At 34.8% G+C, this 20175-nt stretch overlaps 1 protein-coding gene across 2 annotated transcripts in view; it reads right to left on the reverse strand.

Annotated features, from left to right (window-relative positions):
• Window positions 1-752: 752 nt before the first annotated feature.
• Window positions 753-20175, reverse strand: part of FAR1 (fatty acyl-CoA reductase 1) — a 71522-nt gene continuing 52099 nt past the window's right edge. The window contains exons 5-12 of one of the 2 annotated variants that reach the window (XM_081240483.1): window positions 17071-17248; window positions 15975-16019; window positions 15733-15851; window positions 14737-14804; window positions 12598-12769; window positions 5875-6004; window positions 3366-3493; window positions 753-1030 (exon numbers count right to left, since the gene is read on the reverse strand). In XM_081240483.1, the coding sequence (XP_081096609.1) occupies window positions 868-1030; window positions 3366-3493; window positions 5875-6004; window positions 12598-12769; window positions 14737-14804; window positions 15733-15851; window positions 15975-16019; window positions 17071-17248 (1003 nt within the window). In that variant the 3' untranslated portion in view covers window positions 753-867. Of the gene's footprint in view, window positions 1031-3365; window positions 3494-5874; window positions 6005-12597; window positions 12770-13070; window positions 13243-14736; window positions 14805-15732; window positions 15852-15974; window positions 16020-17070; window positions 17249-20175 lie in introns of both variants that reach the window. The other variant, XM_081240482.1, reaches the window with a different exon arrangement.

Below are 20175 nucleotides of genomic sequence, written 5' to 3' on the forward strand. Positions count from 1 at the left end.
CACCCACACCTGCTTGTCAAAGTCTCAAGTAATCATCCAGCTTCAAAATATGAACAAAATGTCACGGAACGGATTTTCATTTGGTCATAATGTGGTCAAGAAAAATGTATTCCTATTCTTTTTGACACTAACGGTCTCACTGAATTTTCATTTTCCTTCTAAAAACACATAGCATATGTTGACATGGATTCTCAAACTCATTTAAATCCAGTAGGGCCTCTATAATAATATATGGCCTTCTGATTATGAAAGCAGCTGACTGCTTATAGAAAAATGATATGCATCAGACCTCTAATCAGAGAAAGAAAAATGAGAACGTGTCTCTCATGTCTGAGACCACTCAGTAACTTACAGGATGAGGTGAAAATAGTTTGGCTGTAATTTTAACAAAACTAAAACCCACTTGAATTGATGAAAAAAATCAAACACTGAAGAATCAAATATCTACCACTTAGCTAGTATTCCTGTCCAAATAAATGTTTTCCACTGCACTAAATATTATAATTAGAAAATCACTGTATGTTAAGGCATATTTTAATTAATATGTTCCAGAATTGCACAGTTATACTGGTCAGTGTTCCTATTTCCCCACTCCTACCCTCACCCAACCCCTTTTCCCCAGGGATCAAAATGTTAAGTCATGGTTTTGGTGGCTATTATAGATTTGAGTTGGCATACCACAGTGTATTCACTAGGTTTTTATGAGCATACATTAAAATGTTACATAAAATATACCATAATTTACTCCACACTCTGAGTTAAGATGGTTTAATGTCTTGACAAAAGGTGAAATGACTTAAGTACATTTTATATTTTGTGCATTTAGACCACCATATGCATAGATGTTCTAATGCTAAATTCTTGTCTTCAGTATCTCATAGTGCTGGATGCTCGGAAGTAAGACAGAAACTTGTAACACAGACTAACCACGAAGTACCAGATGTTTCTTGCCATTTGTGATCTTGCGATAAAAATGCGCCAAATCAGGATCACGAGGATAGTATTGAAACCGTAACGTATGTTCCTCAACCTGAAAAGCAAATCAAGAAATGTACTGGATACTATTTTCTAGAATAGAATATTGTTGGACAGCAGACAATTCATGCTCAGTTTTAATCTAATCAAAGTTCAAATCCATATTAAGCTGCAACTTATTTAAAAACTAACTAGAAGGGACTTCCCTGGTGGTACAGTGGTTAAGAATCCACCTGCTGACGCAGGGGACATGGGTTCGAGACCTGGTCCGGGAAGATCCCACATGCCGCAGAGCAACTAAGCCCATGTGCCACAACTACTGAGCCTGTGCTCTAGAGCCTGTGAGCCACAACTACTGAGCCTGTGTGCCACAACTACTGAAGCCCGTGTGCCTAGAGCCAGTGCTCCACAGCAAGAGGAGCCACCTCAATGAGGAGCCTGCGCACCGCAATGAAGAGTAGCCCCCGCTCTCCACAACTAGAGAAAGCCCACTCACAGCAACTAAGAACCAACGCAGCCAAAAGTAAATAAATGAATCTATTAAAAAAAAATCAACTAACTTGAAGTCCTTAAATTAGAAAGTTAGCAAACATCAAACAAACCTGACTGTGCACATTCTGGACAAGAGTCCATCAAACAATGCATTACCTCTATTAACAATGAATAATGCAAAGTTTTTTTATAACAGTACATTTGGGATGTAAATTTATTTATTTAACAAGTATTATTTAGCATCCTTCTGTATGCCCTATACTGTGCTAGTCAGCAAGTACATTAGTAGCTAAAATAGACACATCTCTTGCACTTCAGAGCTTCCTATCTAATCTAAAAAGGTAGATTCATCATATACACCATCCTACAGACAAAATAAACAGTTTTTGGACATCTTTAGCTGCTTACAAGTTGTCAGACAAGTGAATTTACTCCTTCAGTCACAGGATCAAAAGCCAACTGGACAAGTCCTCATTCATGAATGAAACATGGCACTTGCCCTAAATAGGAAGACCCTCCTATTCTCAAAGAGCAACATGCACATTATCTTGCTCATGTTTCAAAACATTTTTGATGTTTTTTAATGGTGTTAGAAAGGAATATAAATCCTTTAGATATGCAACACTGTTACATAAATTCCATTAACTTCAACAGGCAGTGAAAGATATAGGACTACAGTTGATCCTTGAACAATGTGGGGGTTAGGGCATCGACCCTCCAACAATCCAAGTATAACTTCACAGTCAGCCCTTCTTACCCGAATTTCTGCATCAGTGATTCAACCAACTTCATATTGTGTAGTAATATAGTATGTATTTATAGAAAAAAATCTACATGTTTCAATAAATGGACCCACGCAGTTCAAACCCATGTTGTTCAAGGGTTAACCATACAACACACGAACAATGGGTGTAGACAAAAGAGCTTTGAATTAGGAGTCAAAGATCAGTATTCTAGTTTGCCCTGCCACTTAATACAATACGACCTTGTCAAACACAACTTTCCTAAGTCTCCATTTCCTCATCTATACAACTAGCTGCCCTATAAATTCTCAAAGAGTTGAAAGGACAAGAATAATAATGTGAAACCTTTGAAAACTGTTATAAAACTTTTATTAAAAAATTACTATGGGGGCTTCCCTGGTGGTACGGTGGTTGAGAGTCCACCTGCCGATGCAGGGGACACGGGTTCGTGCCCCGGTCCGGGAAGATCCCACATGCCGTGGAGCGGCTGGGCCCGTGAGCCATGGCTGCTGAGCCTGCACGTCTGGAGCCTGTGCTCCACAACGGGAGAGGCCACAACAGTGAGAGGCCCGCATACCGCAAAAAAAATTACTATGAATAAAAGAGATAACTATTAAAACTAACTGCATCTCTGAATAATGGATTAATAGTAATTTTTCCTTTTCTATTTTCTGAGTTTTTTTTAACAATTAGTATGTATTACTTTTATAAGAGACTAAGGGAATAATTACAACTATTTTATAAACAAGGAAAAAAGTTCTATAGTAAATAATGTATTATTATACCTCTTTTCCTCTTCTAAAGATGTATTTAAATAGGGTAAAAGAAACTTTACATTACCCCCTGTTTAAAATATATTTTTATTTTCTCCTAATATCTTTACTTCTTCACTAGCAATAAAGGAAGATAAAAGTGATATTTAAAACTAAATTCCACCTGACTTTATTACTAATGGACAGTATAATCTGATGAAAATAGTAAGGTTCAACAATCATAGGCTAAATTAATACTACCATAGTTACAGCCCCAAAGCAACCACTTTTCTTAAATATTGATACAATATATTATTAGCGGTATCTCAATTTATCAGCTTAGAAAAAACTGTAATATTTCATAAGGAAGACAAGATGAAATCAAACCCATATAAAAACGTACTTGTTCAGATGTTTTCTAGCTGCAGGGAGGCCAGACATTTCTTCATTCAATACATATTTCTTAGTTCCCATACAGTAGTTCTCTATATATTCTGCCCAATGTAACTGTCGTACATCAATATTAAAAGTCTACATAAACAAAAAAATTATTGGTTACTTTCTTGGATAATTTTTTTCACAACCAGTCAAAAATTCACACTTTTTCTAAAGGCTACTTCGACATGACATGATTACAAAACATTTACTATATTAATTTTTTAAATGTTACTGCTATTCACAAAAAAATTCTTATTCCTATTTCATATTGTCCATTAAACAAAGAAACATTTGAGAAGATCATCTGAAAACATGTCAGCTTTTAAAGAGGAGTACATGAAGAAGCCTGCACCATTAAAAATAAATAAATAAATAAACCAACAAAATCCCATTGTCCAAATAGACCTAAGAATTCCTTTTATACATGTATCAATACACCTGTTTCCAGTTTCCTTCTGTCTACACTATCTCTTCTTTTTGAACATCCTGCATACCACACAGATTAATTTTCCTAGAGAAATAGTACTGACATCAAGAGATAGAATATGTTATGAAAGCTGGCTTAGGAATTTAGATAACTGTAAGTAGGCCATTTGATGAAAAGGGTAGATAAACCTGGAAAAGAAAGCCTTATAAAAATGCTATTTCATGACAAAATAAGAGGGCTATACACTGCTCAGTGCTCCTCCACACACAATCAGGTAATTTTTCTGGCGTAATAAATTATTCACAATTCAATTTACCATCATTTCTGAAAATAGCAAGTTCTAGGCCAAAAATAGTAAAGCTACCATAAATAAATCATTAAAGTACCAGTGCACTGAAATGGAGACTTAAGATATGAGATATTATGAGAAGGTCACACATATGTGCAACTGGATTCCCATACGAAGAGTGAAAAGAATAGAACAGAAGCAGTATCTGAAAAGACAATGGCTGGAAATTTTCCAAAAATGGTGAGACACCAAGCCAAAGATTCAAAACACACATATACCACATATACACATATATATCTACACATATTAGAGTAAAACTACTGAAAGTCAAAGAAAAAAATTTTTTTAAAAACCAGAGAAGGCACTGTGGATTACCTCCAAAGAAACATTAGTCTGACCAACTGACTTCTGAAAAGAAGCAATGGAAGCTGAAAGACTATGAGAAGATGTCTTCCAAGTGCTCAAAGAAAGCTGCTACCGTAGAATACTATACCAGTATAAATATCTTTGAAAAATAAAATATTCCCAGAAGAATAAAAACTGATACAAACTGACATCAATAGAAGACACACACTAGAAGAAGTATACTAATGGGTACTCTTTAGGCAGAATGAAAATGATTCCAGATTGAAGTCTGGAATCATTAGAGGAGGATGGAGGATGGAGGAAGAAATAAGAGCAGTAAAAGGACAATTATGCCAGTAAATCTATATGAATACTAATTGACTAGACTACAACAGGAACGACTGTGAGGCACATAACATAAATACAGAATTAAAAAACATAACAACATAGCAGATAGGTGTTACCCTTTGCATTATCCAAGAAAAGGTAGAAGTATCAATATTATATTAGACCTTGCTAAATTAAGAAAGGATACTGTAAAGCAGCCGCAAATTAGACTGGCTTTTCAACACCAAGAATATAAGACAAATATAAAAAGAAAGTTGTCTTTAATGTGCTGAAATCATGCAACATAATCACAAACTGAGAATTCACTACCAACATACCTACAACTCAGACATATTCTTGTATTCTGGATATATTTCAAGCAGAAAAAAAATGACCCTAAAGAGAAGATCTGATAGCAAAGACACTAGTAAATATATAGTTAAATCTAAGTAAAACTGAACAAAATAATCATTTCTAATTATGAGGTTTAAGTAGAGAACTAAAGTAACATATAACCATATAAGTTAATGAGGATGGTAATCAGAGCTAAAACATTTTATGGTCCTAAATATCATTAAGGAAGAGGCTATACAAATTGCTCAATTTAGACTTTGTTAAGTATGCATGTTCAAATATCTAAGGTAACCTTAAAAAGAAAATACAGAGTTTAAGTTTCAAACTAACAGAGAGCAAAATGTGGAATGGCAAAAAGTAAAAGAGTATACAAAAGCAATTTCTGAGAGAAGGTTTTCCTTAAAACTTAAAGAAAACAGAGTGTTTTGGGGGAAAATGCATAAAGAAGTCAAAATTCTCTTTGAATCTGACATTAAAGAGAAAAAGAGAATCAACATGTCAATCATGCTTTGAAAATACCTCTGCTACTCTCATACTTACATTAGAAATTCTAGGATAAAGCAACTTTATCACCACCAATTATGACTGAAGCTTTAATGGGAGACTATAAATAGATCAACTTTCTTATTATATAATGGTTGGGGAAAATACTCAATTATTTCTCGGGTTGCTAATTAGCATACTCCAATTAGTATGCTACTTGTTTTCTAATATAAAACAGAAAATACTTGCCTTTTTATCTTCTGGGTTTAGTTGATTCATTAACATATTGACATTGTCAGTATTCCAAACCCAAGAATTACTTGTGAAATATTCAAGAAACACCATAGCTTTGTGAAGACGAGTTATTGTCTTCATCATCCTGTATTATAAGAAAAATTGAGATTCATAATTTGCATAGATAGGGAAAAATCTCATCACCACCCAGGGTACCAGTTTCTATTTTGAGACATTAACAATAAAATTGTAACACGTAATTCAATAAGTGTACCAAACCACCAGGAAATAAGAATATTTCTGCATCTTAGAAGAACATTTTATAAATCCAAAATGCATTTAATACAGCAGCAGTAAGTTTAAGCAACAGTAATTGAATTTAAGCAGCAGTAAATGAATTTAATACTGCCTAAAGAGAGTTCTGCTGATATATGAAATTAATTTTCAAAGGAAATGCAATACTTCAAGGTCAAATTTTCTACATACAATACTAAGCAAATAAATGGATTCAATTAGTATTCCTTTCCTTTTGTTCCTTAAGCCACATTTTAGTTCAGCTGCATTTTACTAAGATTATCTGTGAATTCCTAACATACTGTTCCATTATAATCTCAACTCTTCAGCATCATGGAAGCAAAGTATACAGAAATATTCATTTGCCATTTAGTCAACTCTCTATATATATTTTAAATAACTTTCTCTTGAACACTAACGGGTGCTGTGATTGTCTGGACGTGCCATGAAATCAATGACTCATGTTGACAGCTTTCTGAAACAGATATTCAAGATATTCACTCATCTTCCCAAGTCCCCAATATCCATCCTTATGGAAATAAGGGAGTTCAATACTTTGTTTCTTTTTAGAAGGGTGAAGGGCTTTAATCTTTAAATTTGTCATTTTATATATCATGGCTCACTATAAGTCATTGATATCGTAACACTAACCAGAAAAGCAACATCTATACAATAATAATTACCTATGGTAAGTAGAGAAATGGAAGAAAGAACTTTTTGAAACAAAACACACACCAAAAATTCCTAACCTCTGGTAAACAGAAAAATTACGTGTGAAGTAATACTTAAAGAGAATTCTATTTATAGTCCCACAATAAGGATTAGCATTATATGCAGTTTAGAAGTCCCAAAATTAGGGGCTTCAGAATCGGAGAAAATTAGAACATTAGAAATGGGGGGGAAATCAAAACAGTAACATTAGCTAAGAAATTCTGATGACATATACATTTAGAAAGAAACCCTAAATCCAGAATACTGCAAGAAAATGAGGCAACATGGACTATGTAAAGAAAAACTGTAATTCATGCAAGGAAGCAATCCCAAAATAAAACCTCCATTAAACACAAAAAGAATTATTGAGCATCAAAGGCTAAATCTGGACAGGATAGTTCAAATAGAAAGTACTTGAAGGGAAAAAAAAACAAGACATGCTGCTTTTAGAAAAGCGATAAGGCAATTTTTTCTAAAAAACAACAAAAAGATTTAACAGATTTGTAATTAATACCCACTATCACAGCCAGTATACTACACTTGAATCACACATATACACATATTTGGTTAATGTGATTTTCCAACATACATCTTACTAAAAAGTTTTTCTTCCTAACTCCTTTTTCACTGACAATTCTCACCTAGTCTTATTTTCAGATTCATTCAAGTGACAGAAATACCCTAAAACCAATCACTGATTCAGCCATAATTACAATAAAAAATTGGAGGGGGAGAAGGAAATTTGAAAGGTCATGTATGTGTGAAGTTCACAGAATACTTATCAAGCAATAAAACTCTGGATTGAATACTATGGGGGATAAAAAGAAACTTAAAACTTTGCACCATCAATCTTTGGTTAAACATGCTGTAAGAGCAGATGCCTGGGACTACACTGCCATGTATGTTCTGAGTATTTATTCTTTATTACAGCAACCTGTAAAAAATAATCACAATCTTTTAGAGGCGGGCAAGATCTTAATGGTCATCTAGTCCAGGGTTTCTCAACCTCAGCACTATAGACATCTTAGGGCAGATAATTATTTGTGGTAGGGGGCTGTCCTGTGCACTCTACCCACTAGATGCTAGCAGCACCCATCCCCCAGTTGTGATAACTAAAAACATCTCCAAAAATTGTTCAATGTCCCTTGAGGGAGGCAAAATTGTCCTCCACTGAGGATCACAAAGATAAAAAATATCAGATTCAGAGAAGTTAAGCTGGAGAAAGTTAAGCTAAATAATAAAAAAAAACAAGACAATGGAAATATTTTTTTAAATACCATTTTAAGAGTGATGAAATATCTACTACATTTCAAGAGCTAGAGTAAATAATTTATACTGCTTCTACATGTGATAATATCATGCATCCTAGTCCCCAGTGACTATTAATCAGTAATCCATATGATGTGTATACTTTTTAAATTATGTCAAGATATACAGTAAGTCAGATTTTTATCTAGCTGGTACTCAGAATAATGTAAATGAGTAAACTGGACACCATGAATGACATGACTGACATTAGTTTAATGCAGAGGTAGGCATTATATTAAGGCCCCAATATAAGGTATAGAGGCCAGTACCTTGCTCAGTAAATATCTGAACAAATTAAATAATATAAATGATATATTTATATTTGTAAATATGTAATTTATATTACATATAAATTAATATAAATTTACTATATTTATATTTAACATTTATAATATTGCCTAAATAAAAAACCTTTATGTCTCTTGTTGCTTTTACAATATAGGCTCCCAAGGCATTCCTGCTTTGATACTTAGGAAGCCTTGTACAGGACAAACCTCAGGTAAGAAGATTCTTTATTTGATGCTTCCTATTTGTTGCAAATTTTAATTTCCAAAGGTGGCTGTAAATATTATCTCCCATCTTACATGTTCACCTATAATATCACCTTAATTATCGCTCCATTAAGAGGTGAAGGTAACTTATACAAAAAGAATGAGGTGGAAGTGACCCTGTGTGACTTCCGTGGGGAGGTAAGAAAAAGTGATGTAGCTTTCTGCCTTGCTCACTGGAATACTCACCCTTGAAGCCTTCAGAGGTCATGTATGCTGTCCAACTCCCCCTGAGGCTGCCAGGCTGTGAGGAGGCCCAAATTAGTCCATGTGTAGAGACCACATTGAGAGGCTCTGAGACTATATGAAGAGAGAAAGATGCCTGGCCACCCAGCTGCTCTGTACCCTTTCTCTCCTTTACCATTCCTACAGTGTACCTGCTCTAGCCCCTGTGACTGCAACTACTTGAAAGATCCTGAGAAAAAACCACCCCATCAAAGGCTTCTAGAATTTCTGACCCACAGAAATCATGAGCAATAAATGAAATGATTACTGTTTTAAGATACTAAGTTTGATGTCAATTAGATCTCAATTTTTTTAAAAAAGAAAGATACTAAATTTGAAAGATTTGCTATGCAGCACAAATAATGGGAACTGAAAGATTTGTTAGGCAGCACAAATAATGGGAACAGATATCAGTACTGGGAGTGAGGGACTGCTATAATAAAAATCTAAAACATGCAGTACTGACTTTAGGATTAGGGGGCAGACAGAAACTGGAAAGCCCTTGAAACCACTGCTAAAACCTGGAAGGACCAAGAGTGTTAGTGGAAAAAATAAAAGGGCTCTAAGGAAACTGTTGATGAGAGTTTCAAGGTAAATGAGGAAAATAATGTTGGAAGTTAAAAGAACAAACTGTCACCTGTGGTCACATGGAAAACAGAAAATGTATCTAATAAACTCGATGATCTAGCTAAGATTTCCTCAAAGAGGACAAAGATGATCTTAAAAAATGAACTATCTGTTTGGGTGCAATTTGGAAGGAATGTAAAATTCCAGCCAGGAATTCTTTAAGAAACATCTTCTGGGGATAGATCAAATCCAGAATGTAAATATAAGATTCTTTGTTAGGACCTCAGAAAGATTTAAGGTAGTATACTTCATAGAACCTTTCAGACAAACAAAAGTTTCACTCTAGATGTTAAAGACATGTCTTAGATAAGCTCTATTGTTTAAGAGGCAGGATGTAAGAGTCTAAGGATCTAAGATCCAAGGGTGCTATCCCACAGCAACCTCATAAGGACCCAAGATAGAGAAGGGTATGTCTCAAAAAGATACGTGGGCTTTGGTCTAATGGAGTGGATTGTTTTAAAATAGATACATGGGAAACCCACACAGTTTTAAAAGGAATCCTATCAGTTTACACTTAAAAGGACAGAGACAGTACCAAATGAAAAGAGGCCTCTGGATCAAGGGCCAGCAAACCAGAGCTTAGGGGCCAAATCGACCTGTTTTTGTAAAAAAAGTCTGATTGGAACACAGTCATGCTTATTCATTTACATATTGCCTAAGGCTGCAGAATTGAGTAGTTACAAGGTGGAAGCTACATTTAACAGCAGAGTTAAGTAGTTACAACAGAATTCATGGCTCACAAAGGCTAAAATATTTACTATATGGCCCTTTACAGAAAGTTTGCCAATCCCTGCCCTGAAGATTCCCAACTTTTTACAGGCAGGAAGTAGGGTAGGAAGGCTATTCAGTTGCAAACACAGGCCATTTTTTTACGGGAATAGAAGGATGACTCAGAGGGGAGAGCCAAAAGCCTCAGAAAACCACCAGGGAGTGGGAATGAGCCCTAACTAAGAAACCATCAAACAGGACCCTGCTGGAATGCAGAACTGTTATGGACCAGTGATTGCTGCGTGCCTCTCTTTTTCTCTCTTTCGAACAAGACTGTCTAAAGTATTTCCTATGCTTGTCTCACTATTATATGTTGGGTGGACGGGCAGCAGGTAACCTGTCACTTTAGTTCACAGGTTTTCAGATTAATACTTGAGGAACTATACCTGAAAAAACACTCCTAAAGAGCTTCATCCACAATTTACCAGATTTCGCTGACCACACTGGCTTCAAGCTGATGTCAGAGAGGTTTTGGGGGGAAAAGGCAAGAGTATTTTCCATGTGGGAGGAATATGAATTGTTTGTACCAGAGACCTGACTATAGTAGACTGCACTTTCCAAAAATGGCTGCAACAATACCTTTCATCTCACCCGTTCATTTACAAGATGATCTTGACTATTCTCTATATCCCTTCTTCTTCGATCTTGGAGGATCTGTGACTCGCCTGTGACTAAAAGAATGAGGTGGAAGTAGTGCTGCATGATTTCCTTAGGTAGGTCAGAAAATGCACATAGCTTCCACCTTGCCTGCTGAAGCACTTTTCCTTGAAGCCTTCAGTTGCCATGTAAGTAGTCCAATTCCCCTAAGGCTACCACTGGTCCTTGCAAAGAGACTCTATGAAGAGATCCTGACACAATATGAAGAAACAATGATACCAGATGTTCCACTGCACGCCCCCCTTTCAGCTCCATCTGACCACAATCACATGAAAGACCTCTAAGACAAAGCTGCCCAGTGGATTCCTTCCTGAATTCCAGATCCTGAAAGAAATAAAATGACTACTGCTGTTTTAAGCCACTAAGTTTGAGATGATTTGTTATGTAGCAACATCTACTATAAATTATTTAATAAACTTTGGCTCTTCATTCATTTTTTAAGTTTACTAAGCCCCACTTTCTGTGTAAGGCACTGTGATATATTTAACTTATTTTACTTTTTTGACCTAGTTCTGATTGTTCTGCTCTAATTTGCAACAACTTTATTAATATCAAGACAGCATCACTGCCAACACTCATAAATTTACATCTGCTTTTTAGCCACGAAAGAATGTTGCCAATGACAAATACTGCACTTTGCAGATCATTCTAGGAAAACTTGAAGACAGTTTTAATGTATTTTGGATCTTCTTTCCACTGAGTATTTCTTTACCTATGCTAAAGTTGTTCAATTCAACACCTCTCTTGTATTTCAATATTTAACATACAGGGTTAGAAACATAAGGGACAACTGAATCCACAGAAAATTCCCTACATGTAACTCAGATCCTGATACACTATAACTGGAAGATACCTCACTTTTTTTTGAGCAGTTGATGGAAGTTCTGGAATCAGCATCTTCTTTATACATAAATACTCAAATCCTGAACTCTCTAATCAAAGGCTCCACTATAATGCCAATGTAGTTAAAAAAATAAATATTTTTATAGTACATTTCACTATAATTGTGGTAAAGACAGTAGGATTACTTTATTTAAGTTTGTGGGGTTTCAATAAAAAAGAAAAGAAAGAAAGGCCATAACAACTATAATAGAAAGTTTTCCATTTGTTAACTTTTGTTTTAAATTCTCAACCTTAAAAATTAGTCAAAAACGGTAATTACGATATTATAAGCTGAATAGGAAGCTGAGATAGCTCAAGCAGTTAATTTTCTAGAAGCATCCTAGGTTTTTTCATATAAAACTGCACAATCCACTTAAAGCAAAACATTTAACCCTTAATCCCCTATAAAACTCACCTCCAAGTTTTTAACGGGGAGAGAAGGGCTCAATTTCAGCTTATAATAACAATGACAACCTTGACGCTGGACATTTCCTATATTATGGGATTCTGGAGGATCAATGGCCCAATAAGATGAGATCCACAGTTAGTCTCCCCAAATATCCTTAATTTCTAAGAAATGTCCTAGCATCCTGACTGTGATTGTGATTAATCAGGTTAGTAATTCTAAAGGTAAAGCTCATGCTAGCGACTTTTTGTCTCTCCAGCAAGCTTCCACCACCTTACCAATACATAGTGTATTTACTGCTATTCTTCTTACCACGGTTTCTGACCTGTCAACCTGAGGGCAAGATCGAGCAATAATGCAGGTACTGTATGTCTGACACCCTTCCAATAATGAAGCAATAAGTTGTTGGAATACAACTTAATATTGGGGCGCCTGAATACTTGGTTTAAAGGATTCATCTTGAAGGAATGATTTAGATAATATCCTGTAGGAAAAATAAGCGTCAAAGCATTTTGAATGTTATTTGTTATTCAGAAAAAATACCTGAAGTTAGACCTAGAATTCAGCACATGACAATAATTTATCATTCAAACTTTAGAACAGTGAATTATAATACCACCTTTGCTTTTCTGACAAATTCTTAAATTCAAGAGTCTTCTCATTCACAAAAGGCCATTAAGCCTTATCATAAGCATAAACAAATACAGAGTTAATATGCATTTTAGTGTAAGCATGGGTTGCTTAACAGTCAGAGGAACAGAGAAGACAGAGCTAGTCACCATTACCTTGGGCTTCTTCCAGTCATCCTGAGGTAGATATCATACAGGAATGCTGGGGCCTTATGGCTTACAGCAATCCAGTAATGATATAAAAGGTGATTGGAGGTTAGATTTACATTGGGCCGTCTGAAGGCCTGTTCGAGAGGATTCCTCTTGAAAGTGGAAATTACATGGTATTCTGAGGAAGAAAAGTTGTGTAACAGCTTTGATAATAACCATGTAATGAAGTTTTGAAAAAAAAAAAACACGTTTTTACAAAGCAAAATATTTTACCAAAGATATAAGAGTTTGCTCATTTAAAAAACAAACTTTTCCATTTTCTATAATAGCTAAGAGAATATGGGTATTAGACTCCTGAACTCAAATGGTTTTAGAACTGCCACTATTTATGAATTTTAATTAGATGAATGAATTTTTGCTAAAATTCACTCTTAAAAATCCTTTTAGTGTTTTACCTACATCAGTTTACAATGTCACTTTCTATATTTCACCTCTCACAATAGCTTCTTTCTTTCTGTTCCTCTTTCCAGATTCTTATTACTGTACTTACTTAAAAAAGAAAAGGGAAACCACCATCCTTTGCTTGTGAATAATTAAGTTGCTCAAATTAACATATATCAACAAGCTTAAAACAACCCCAAATTAACTTCTGTTGTAATTTATTTAGGTTATGCAATATCAAAATAATCAAATCTATTATGTATGTTAATACTTCAATGGAAATGTATACTGGAATATTCACTAAAATAAAGCTCAACTTGATTTTTGCTAAACTTCATAACACAATGAAAGACTACAAAAAACCTAACTCATTAAAGTGTTTCAAAATTCTTAAAAGAGTACAAATAATTATCATAAAATTAAAAGCACCCTAGATTTTTTTTCTTATATGCTCTAACAGTCAATCTTTCAATTGAAATAAAAATGCCATAAAAAACCCTAGGATGAAAGACAAAGATTTACTTTAAAATCAAATCGCTCCTCAAGGGTAACAAAAATTGTTCAATTAGAGGTAAAATAAGACCTAGTACTAAATCAACACTGTAAATACATTTTACTTTAAATTTGAAAACATATACCAACAACTTAAAAATGATTCAATTTAAGTAGGCCTTTAAGTTATACTATTCCTATTCTAAAACAAGTAACATAGCATACACAGTACCTGCTGTGAATCTGTGAATTTAAACAGATTAATAAATGTAATAGAAAATATTCTGGCAACATGTATTCTACTTGCTAATTCCTTCAGTTATTACTCTTAGGACAACTAGCTATCTCCTACAATATACCAACTCTTGTAGTTGGAAGTGATACTGCCTGTGAACAGGGAACATCAGGATTGAGAGTACCCACGAGGGAGGAAAAAAGCATTATTTCCATACCACGAGTATCTATAGGCGTTGCTGCAAATGGCAGCAGAGAAATAGTAAGGGTCAGACAAGGGTGGGATGAGGAAGGAATATACAGCAGGGTATTTTAAAATTTATGAAACATTATTAAGGACCAAAAGGCAGTACTAGCAGATATTCTAACATGGTAATTAAAATAAGAATACATTGGTAACTGGTGGCTTTAATGCCTCATGGGTTATTCTAACGTACAAACTCAGTGAACATTTTAAGTTCTTTAAAATTTATTCTAACATTCAAAAACACAGGTAAAATCATACCAATTTCACCCCAGTGGAAAGGATTAGTGCTGCCTGTTGTACAATTATACACCATGATGTTTCTTGGTCTGCAAAGACAAAGATCAAAGCAATGAAACATAAAAAGAGGCTAAACTTAACCAATCTAAATCTTACATGATACTTAAGTAGGAAGAAATGAGGATGATGGGTACCTTTTCTACAGGGAATATTTAAAATATTATCTTTAAAGGATTAATTTTTTGTGTCTGAACGACTATTTACACTACCCTTTTTCCCTATCCTACTAAAAAATTATTTATGAAAAATAATATAGACTTCATATTTTCTTCTTTGTATTAGCAGGAGTGTCTGTTTTTCATGCGAGGAAAAGGAACAACAAACAACCTCAGCTCTTCCTATCTCCTTCCCATTTTCAGAGGCTCTAGCTGAAAAAATTATGAATTGAGTTCCCTTTCACCAGAAACAATATATTCATATAATTATATCCCTCTTTTTTAAGATATAGAATACTGACTTCAAAAATAAGGGCAGTTTATTATTTAGAAAAAAAGTTATTGAGAAGCTTAGGTGTTCAGGCTTAGGTGTTACCTGTAAATGCTACTACTCCCTTTTAAAAGGAGGCCCATGAGTTGATTAAAGTGCTTTAGTGTGCATGTTTGATATATGTAAGCCATTCTCTGCCAATTTTAGCTCTTTATATATGCCAAGTTTATACCAAGTTCTAGTTTGGATTAAAAAAAAATCATGTTTTCTGTTGTTTTTTTTTTAAATTTCTAATGACCTTGTCCATCCTGTGGGTAGTACACAAGAATTTATGTCAATTCTTAATAATTGCTGATGGAACCACTTCATCGCCTATTTAAACCAACTCTTGCAGTTGAAAGTGATAATGCCTATATGATATTGGTATGGGTTAATAAAACTGATAAATATCAGTAATGAGGGATTATTTAACATTAGTATTCCCATCTCAGTTATTATATATTTAACAAGCGACATTGTCATCTCATATACCTATTAACTCCGGAATACCAGGCTGCCGCAAGACTCATGTTGACAACTACATCTACAGGAACAAGATCTGCAAGGGCATTGTTGGAGGCACGCATTGTTCGAAGAATTCCTTTCCCTGCCTTTGTTGAAATTAAAAACAACACCTTATGATATATAAGCCAAAGCACATATACACAATATACAGATACACAAAAAACAGAAAAAAAGTACAGAATATTCAACAAAACAAAAGGCTTACTTACCGCAATAAAGAGACCACTTGGTCCATTAAAGTTATCAATCCATCCCTAATACCAAAAATTAAAAAAAAGGGAGGGAGCTTAGAAATATTATGAAACTAGAGATTTATCATTTGAAATCTATAACTCTACATATATACTTGGTAGTTTTCTTCTAAAAACTAAAAAACAGACTAGATTCAGGCCAGAATATTTCTCCCCATCTTCAATAGAAGCAGTCTTCCTCTGAGATTGCAAGTGACTAAGTAAAATCGTTTTCAAAGTGCTACCTACTCTTCCATTAACTCTCTGCAAAGAGAATTTTTTAAAAAGGAGTTTATATCTGTCAAATATTTTAGCTAAATGATGACTGTTTAAGTTTGATTTTGTGCTATTTACTAAGGCAGTAGCCTGAGATTGAGGGAAATGGTAAATCCTCCTCAAAATTACTGAATAAAACAGAAGAAAACAGAATAATGCCAAAGCAACAGAAGAGATACTATCATTTACTACCATTACAGAGACCTAAGTTTTTCCTAAATCAATTTATCTCTTATGTTTTCTCTTATTTCAGGGATTCACAAATACCATAATGCCTTGCTTTCTACAGCAGATCACAGAAATCTCTTATCTTCCTTAGCTTGTAATCTATACAGGGAGGAGTCAACCTCTAGGAAGGCCTGCCTCTTTTTGGTACTAAAAAGCAAATGAAATAAAATAAGACCTGAATATTCTCATCTCTATTTCCTTCACCTCTGCAAGGGAAACTAATCTGCAAATAATTTTAAAAGCCAACAAATGTTGACGTGTCAGAGTCCAATCCCTCATCAATCATGAAGAAAACTCATGGTCTCCTTTGACTCCAGACAATACCATAGCCTTCGATTTAATTTTCAATTAACATTTTAAAAATTGATCTGCATATCTATACATACAGTATTACATTAGAAATAAAAGTACCAATAAGAGTGTCTCCTTCTACAAATGGAAACAACTTTGCCATAGTAAGCCATGTTCAGTAAACAAAACCTGCTCATAAAAAATTGCCAAATCTTTTTGTACAGAATTATGCCTTAAAATTCCCAATTCCAATTATTTACAAAGATTTCTAACAACTTACTGGAAAAGGTTCTTTCCAACTGGCACCAACAATTGATGGCCTTACAATCGCCACATTTAGCTTTGCTCCTTCTTGTTGTACAACATATTCTGCCAATGCTTTTGTGTATATGTATGTATTAGGTCTGTCTCCTATCAATTTTGGCGTGATATCATTTACTAGGCCGTCATCCATCCACCTGGTAAACAAAGAAATTGCATGCAAAAATATTTTCGGATGTTTTACTATAAAATGAAAAACCACTTGGCATATTTCAAACATATCTGTTGCACTGACTCAAGTGATTTGACAACAACTTATACTAAAAAAATGGAAATTAGCTTTACTTTCATTAAATATCAACCAGAACTCCATATCTCTTATATCCAGTTTCTATATCCACAAAGGTCTGAAAATCAAGAGTTCTTTCATAAATCATATGGTAGGTAGCAAAAGTGAATCAGAACTGATTTATGGTCTTTTTTTTTAAAAAAAACATCATTTAGTTGTAAGTATTCATATACTTCATATGTGTTTGATGAGGGGTGCTACCCCGAATCCAGTTGAAGTTATTTCATATTACACAATACATAGATTATATCTCCTTTCTAAAGTCTAAATAAATTCTAAAATACATCTGGTCCCAAGGGTTTCAGATTAGGAATTATAGATTTGTATATAATCACCATAACAGCATAACATGTAAATTATATACCTTTTAAATGAACATATATTTACAATCAACACAAAAGATCTAGTAATCTAAATATTTAAGGTGAAGCACTAAAAATTGTTATGCTCTCATTAGCAACACTAACAAATACTGGGGTAAATGATAAAAATAAATTGAACCACGCTATAAAAATTCAATTAGCAACCTACTATGAAGTCACAAAATTCCTCCAATTCTCTCAGTGTCTCTGAAGAAAAGTTCTACTATGATAATCTGTAAGAGGAGGGTGATACGCTAGGTGATCTCTATAGTCTTTTCCAGTCTAAATTTCTAATTCCAATACATTATGTACTTGTTTTCAGACAGTTTTTCTTCCTGTCTATAATACAATGCATACTTGTATGCATACTAAGTATTCTATCAGTGCACAAATGATACCCATACTAACTGATAAGGATGCATAAAATGGAGACTATCAAGATAAACTTTCTTCTGTATGTGGAAGTACTTTTTGCATGTAGAAGGAAAAGAACACTAACAAAATTAAAGGGAGGTTGCTACTCAACTTAGGAAAAATTCCATAGTTCGAGATGAACTTTGAAAAAAGGAAGAGAGAGTTGCTATATTAAAAAAAAACAAGGGCTTCCCTGGTGGCGCAGTGGTTGAGAGTCCGCCTGCCGATGCAGGGGGCATGGGTTCGTGCCCCGGTCCAGGAAGATCCCACATGCCATGGAGCAGCTGGGCCCGTGAGCCGTGGCCGCTGAGCCTGCGTGTCCGGAGCTTGTGCTCCGCAACGGGAGAGGCCACAACAGTGAGAGGCCCGAGTACCACAAAAAAAAAACAAACCCCAAAACAAAACAAAACTGGCTAAACCAAGGAAAGACTTTTAGAGTCAGTAAGCCTCATCACTGGAGTGAGTTTACAGAGCCAATCTATGAGTTACCCTAAAATTATCTGTTGGCCAGTTGGTCAGATTTCTTTGTAAGCAAAGAAAGGAAATAATAGAATTAGAAGGTTATAGGCTCTTTCTCAGCAACTTCGATGTATGGATATACAAACTGCTAATAAGAGAAAAAGTAAAAAGATTTATTAACTTCCACACCCAGCTTTTCCCAGAGATATTAAACACTTCTGCCTACTGACCTGAGGAAAATGAGGTAGACATTTGGGACCATCTAAGAAACGAATTAGAAAACAGAAACCAGGGAATTACCATAAGAATGTCTCAGTAAGCTCCCATACTTATTAGTTTTCTTACAAATCTGTCAACTTCCTCATATTTCCAGGAAAGCCTTAAAGAAATGGACTTATGTGTTTATTTTAGAAGAAAACTTGGAGAAGGAGCTACCAACATTCTGTAGCACCCTTGGGAAGAAAAGAATTCGACTGAGAAAACGGGATGGTAACTGAAGAGCTGAACGTGAATAGGATTCCTTGGAAGAAAAGAGACCAAAGAGCAAACAGAATAAAGGAGGATAAAGCCCACAGGAATATTATATGACGATTAACAAATATGTGAAGATATGGATACTGGAATTTTCTATAATTATTGTCTATAAAAGAAAAGACCCTCTATTTATTCTTGCTCTGATACTGTTTGTTTCACTCGATGAGAAAGTAAAGGCTGAAGCAAATGAAATCCTGGCCATGCCTATTTGTATCCATCAAATGCAAACATTTCTCAACTAATAATTGATGACAGGATCCTAGTCCTCAGAAAGATGACAAACAACACTAGGAGTATCAATTAAAGGACCATGACTCCTCCGATTCCCTAATAATTCAAGGCCCCTCTGTAGATATACAGTTGACACTTGAAAAACATGGGGTCGGGGCATTGACCCCTGCGCAGTCAAAAATCCACATATAACTCTACAGTCAGCCCTCTGTATCGTGGTTCTGCATCAAAAGATTCAACCAACTGCAGATTGTGTAGTGCTAGAGTACTTATCTATTGAAAAAAATCTGCATATAAGTGAACCCACATAGTTCAAACCCGTGTTGTTCAAGGGTCAACTGTACTCCATTGGGCAAAATAAAAGGATAATCTTTTAATAAATTAGACCTTGCTATTGAATAGGCAGTCATTAGTCTCCATGGATATCAGGCACTTCTTAGAGGCTAAGATTGATTCCTCGGAAAAACAGAGACTCTAATACCATGGATGAGTTGTTCAGAGGCTTTCCCCCAACCATCACACCTGGTCAAAAGTGAAAGCTCTACACTGACTTTACACATTGACTTTACGGAGAGTCATTTAAGTACAAATCTATACAATAAAAAGAACATAGTAGATACACAATAATTTGTTGAATAAGGAAGAGATAAATGTATACATAAGTGTGGGTGGAGATTTAGAGAGAGAAACTGAAACAGACCAAGAGATACATGTAAATAGATAAACTCGGATCCAAAGTTTGAGGTCAAAGCAAATGTATATAAATTTCAAACAA

This window comes from Mesoplodon bidens (genome assembly GCF_964165515.1).
Source record: "Mesoplodon bidens genome assembly, chromosome: 7".
Classification (NCBI taxonomy): Eukaryota; Metazoa; Chordata; class Mammalia; order Artiodactyla; family Ziphiidae; genus Mesoplodon; species Mesoplodon bidens.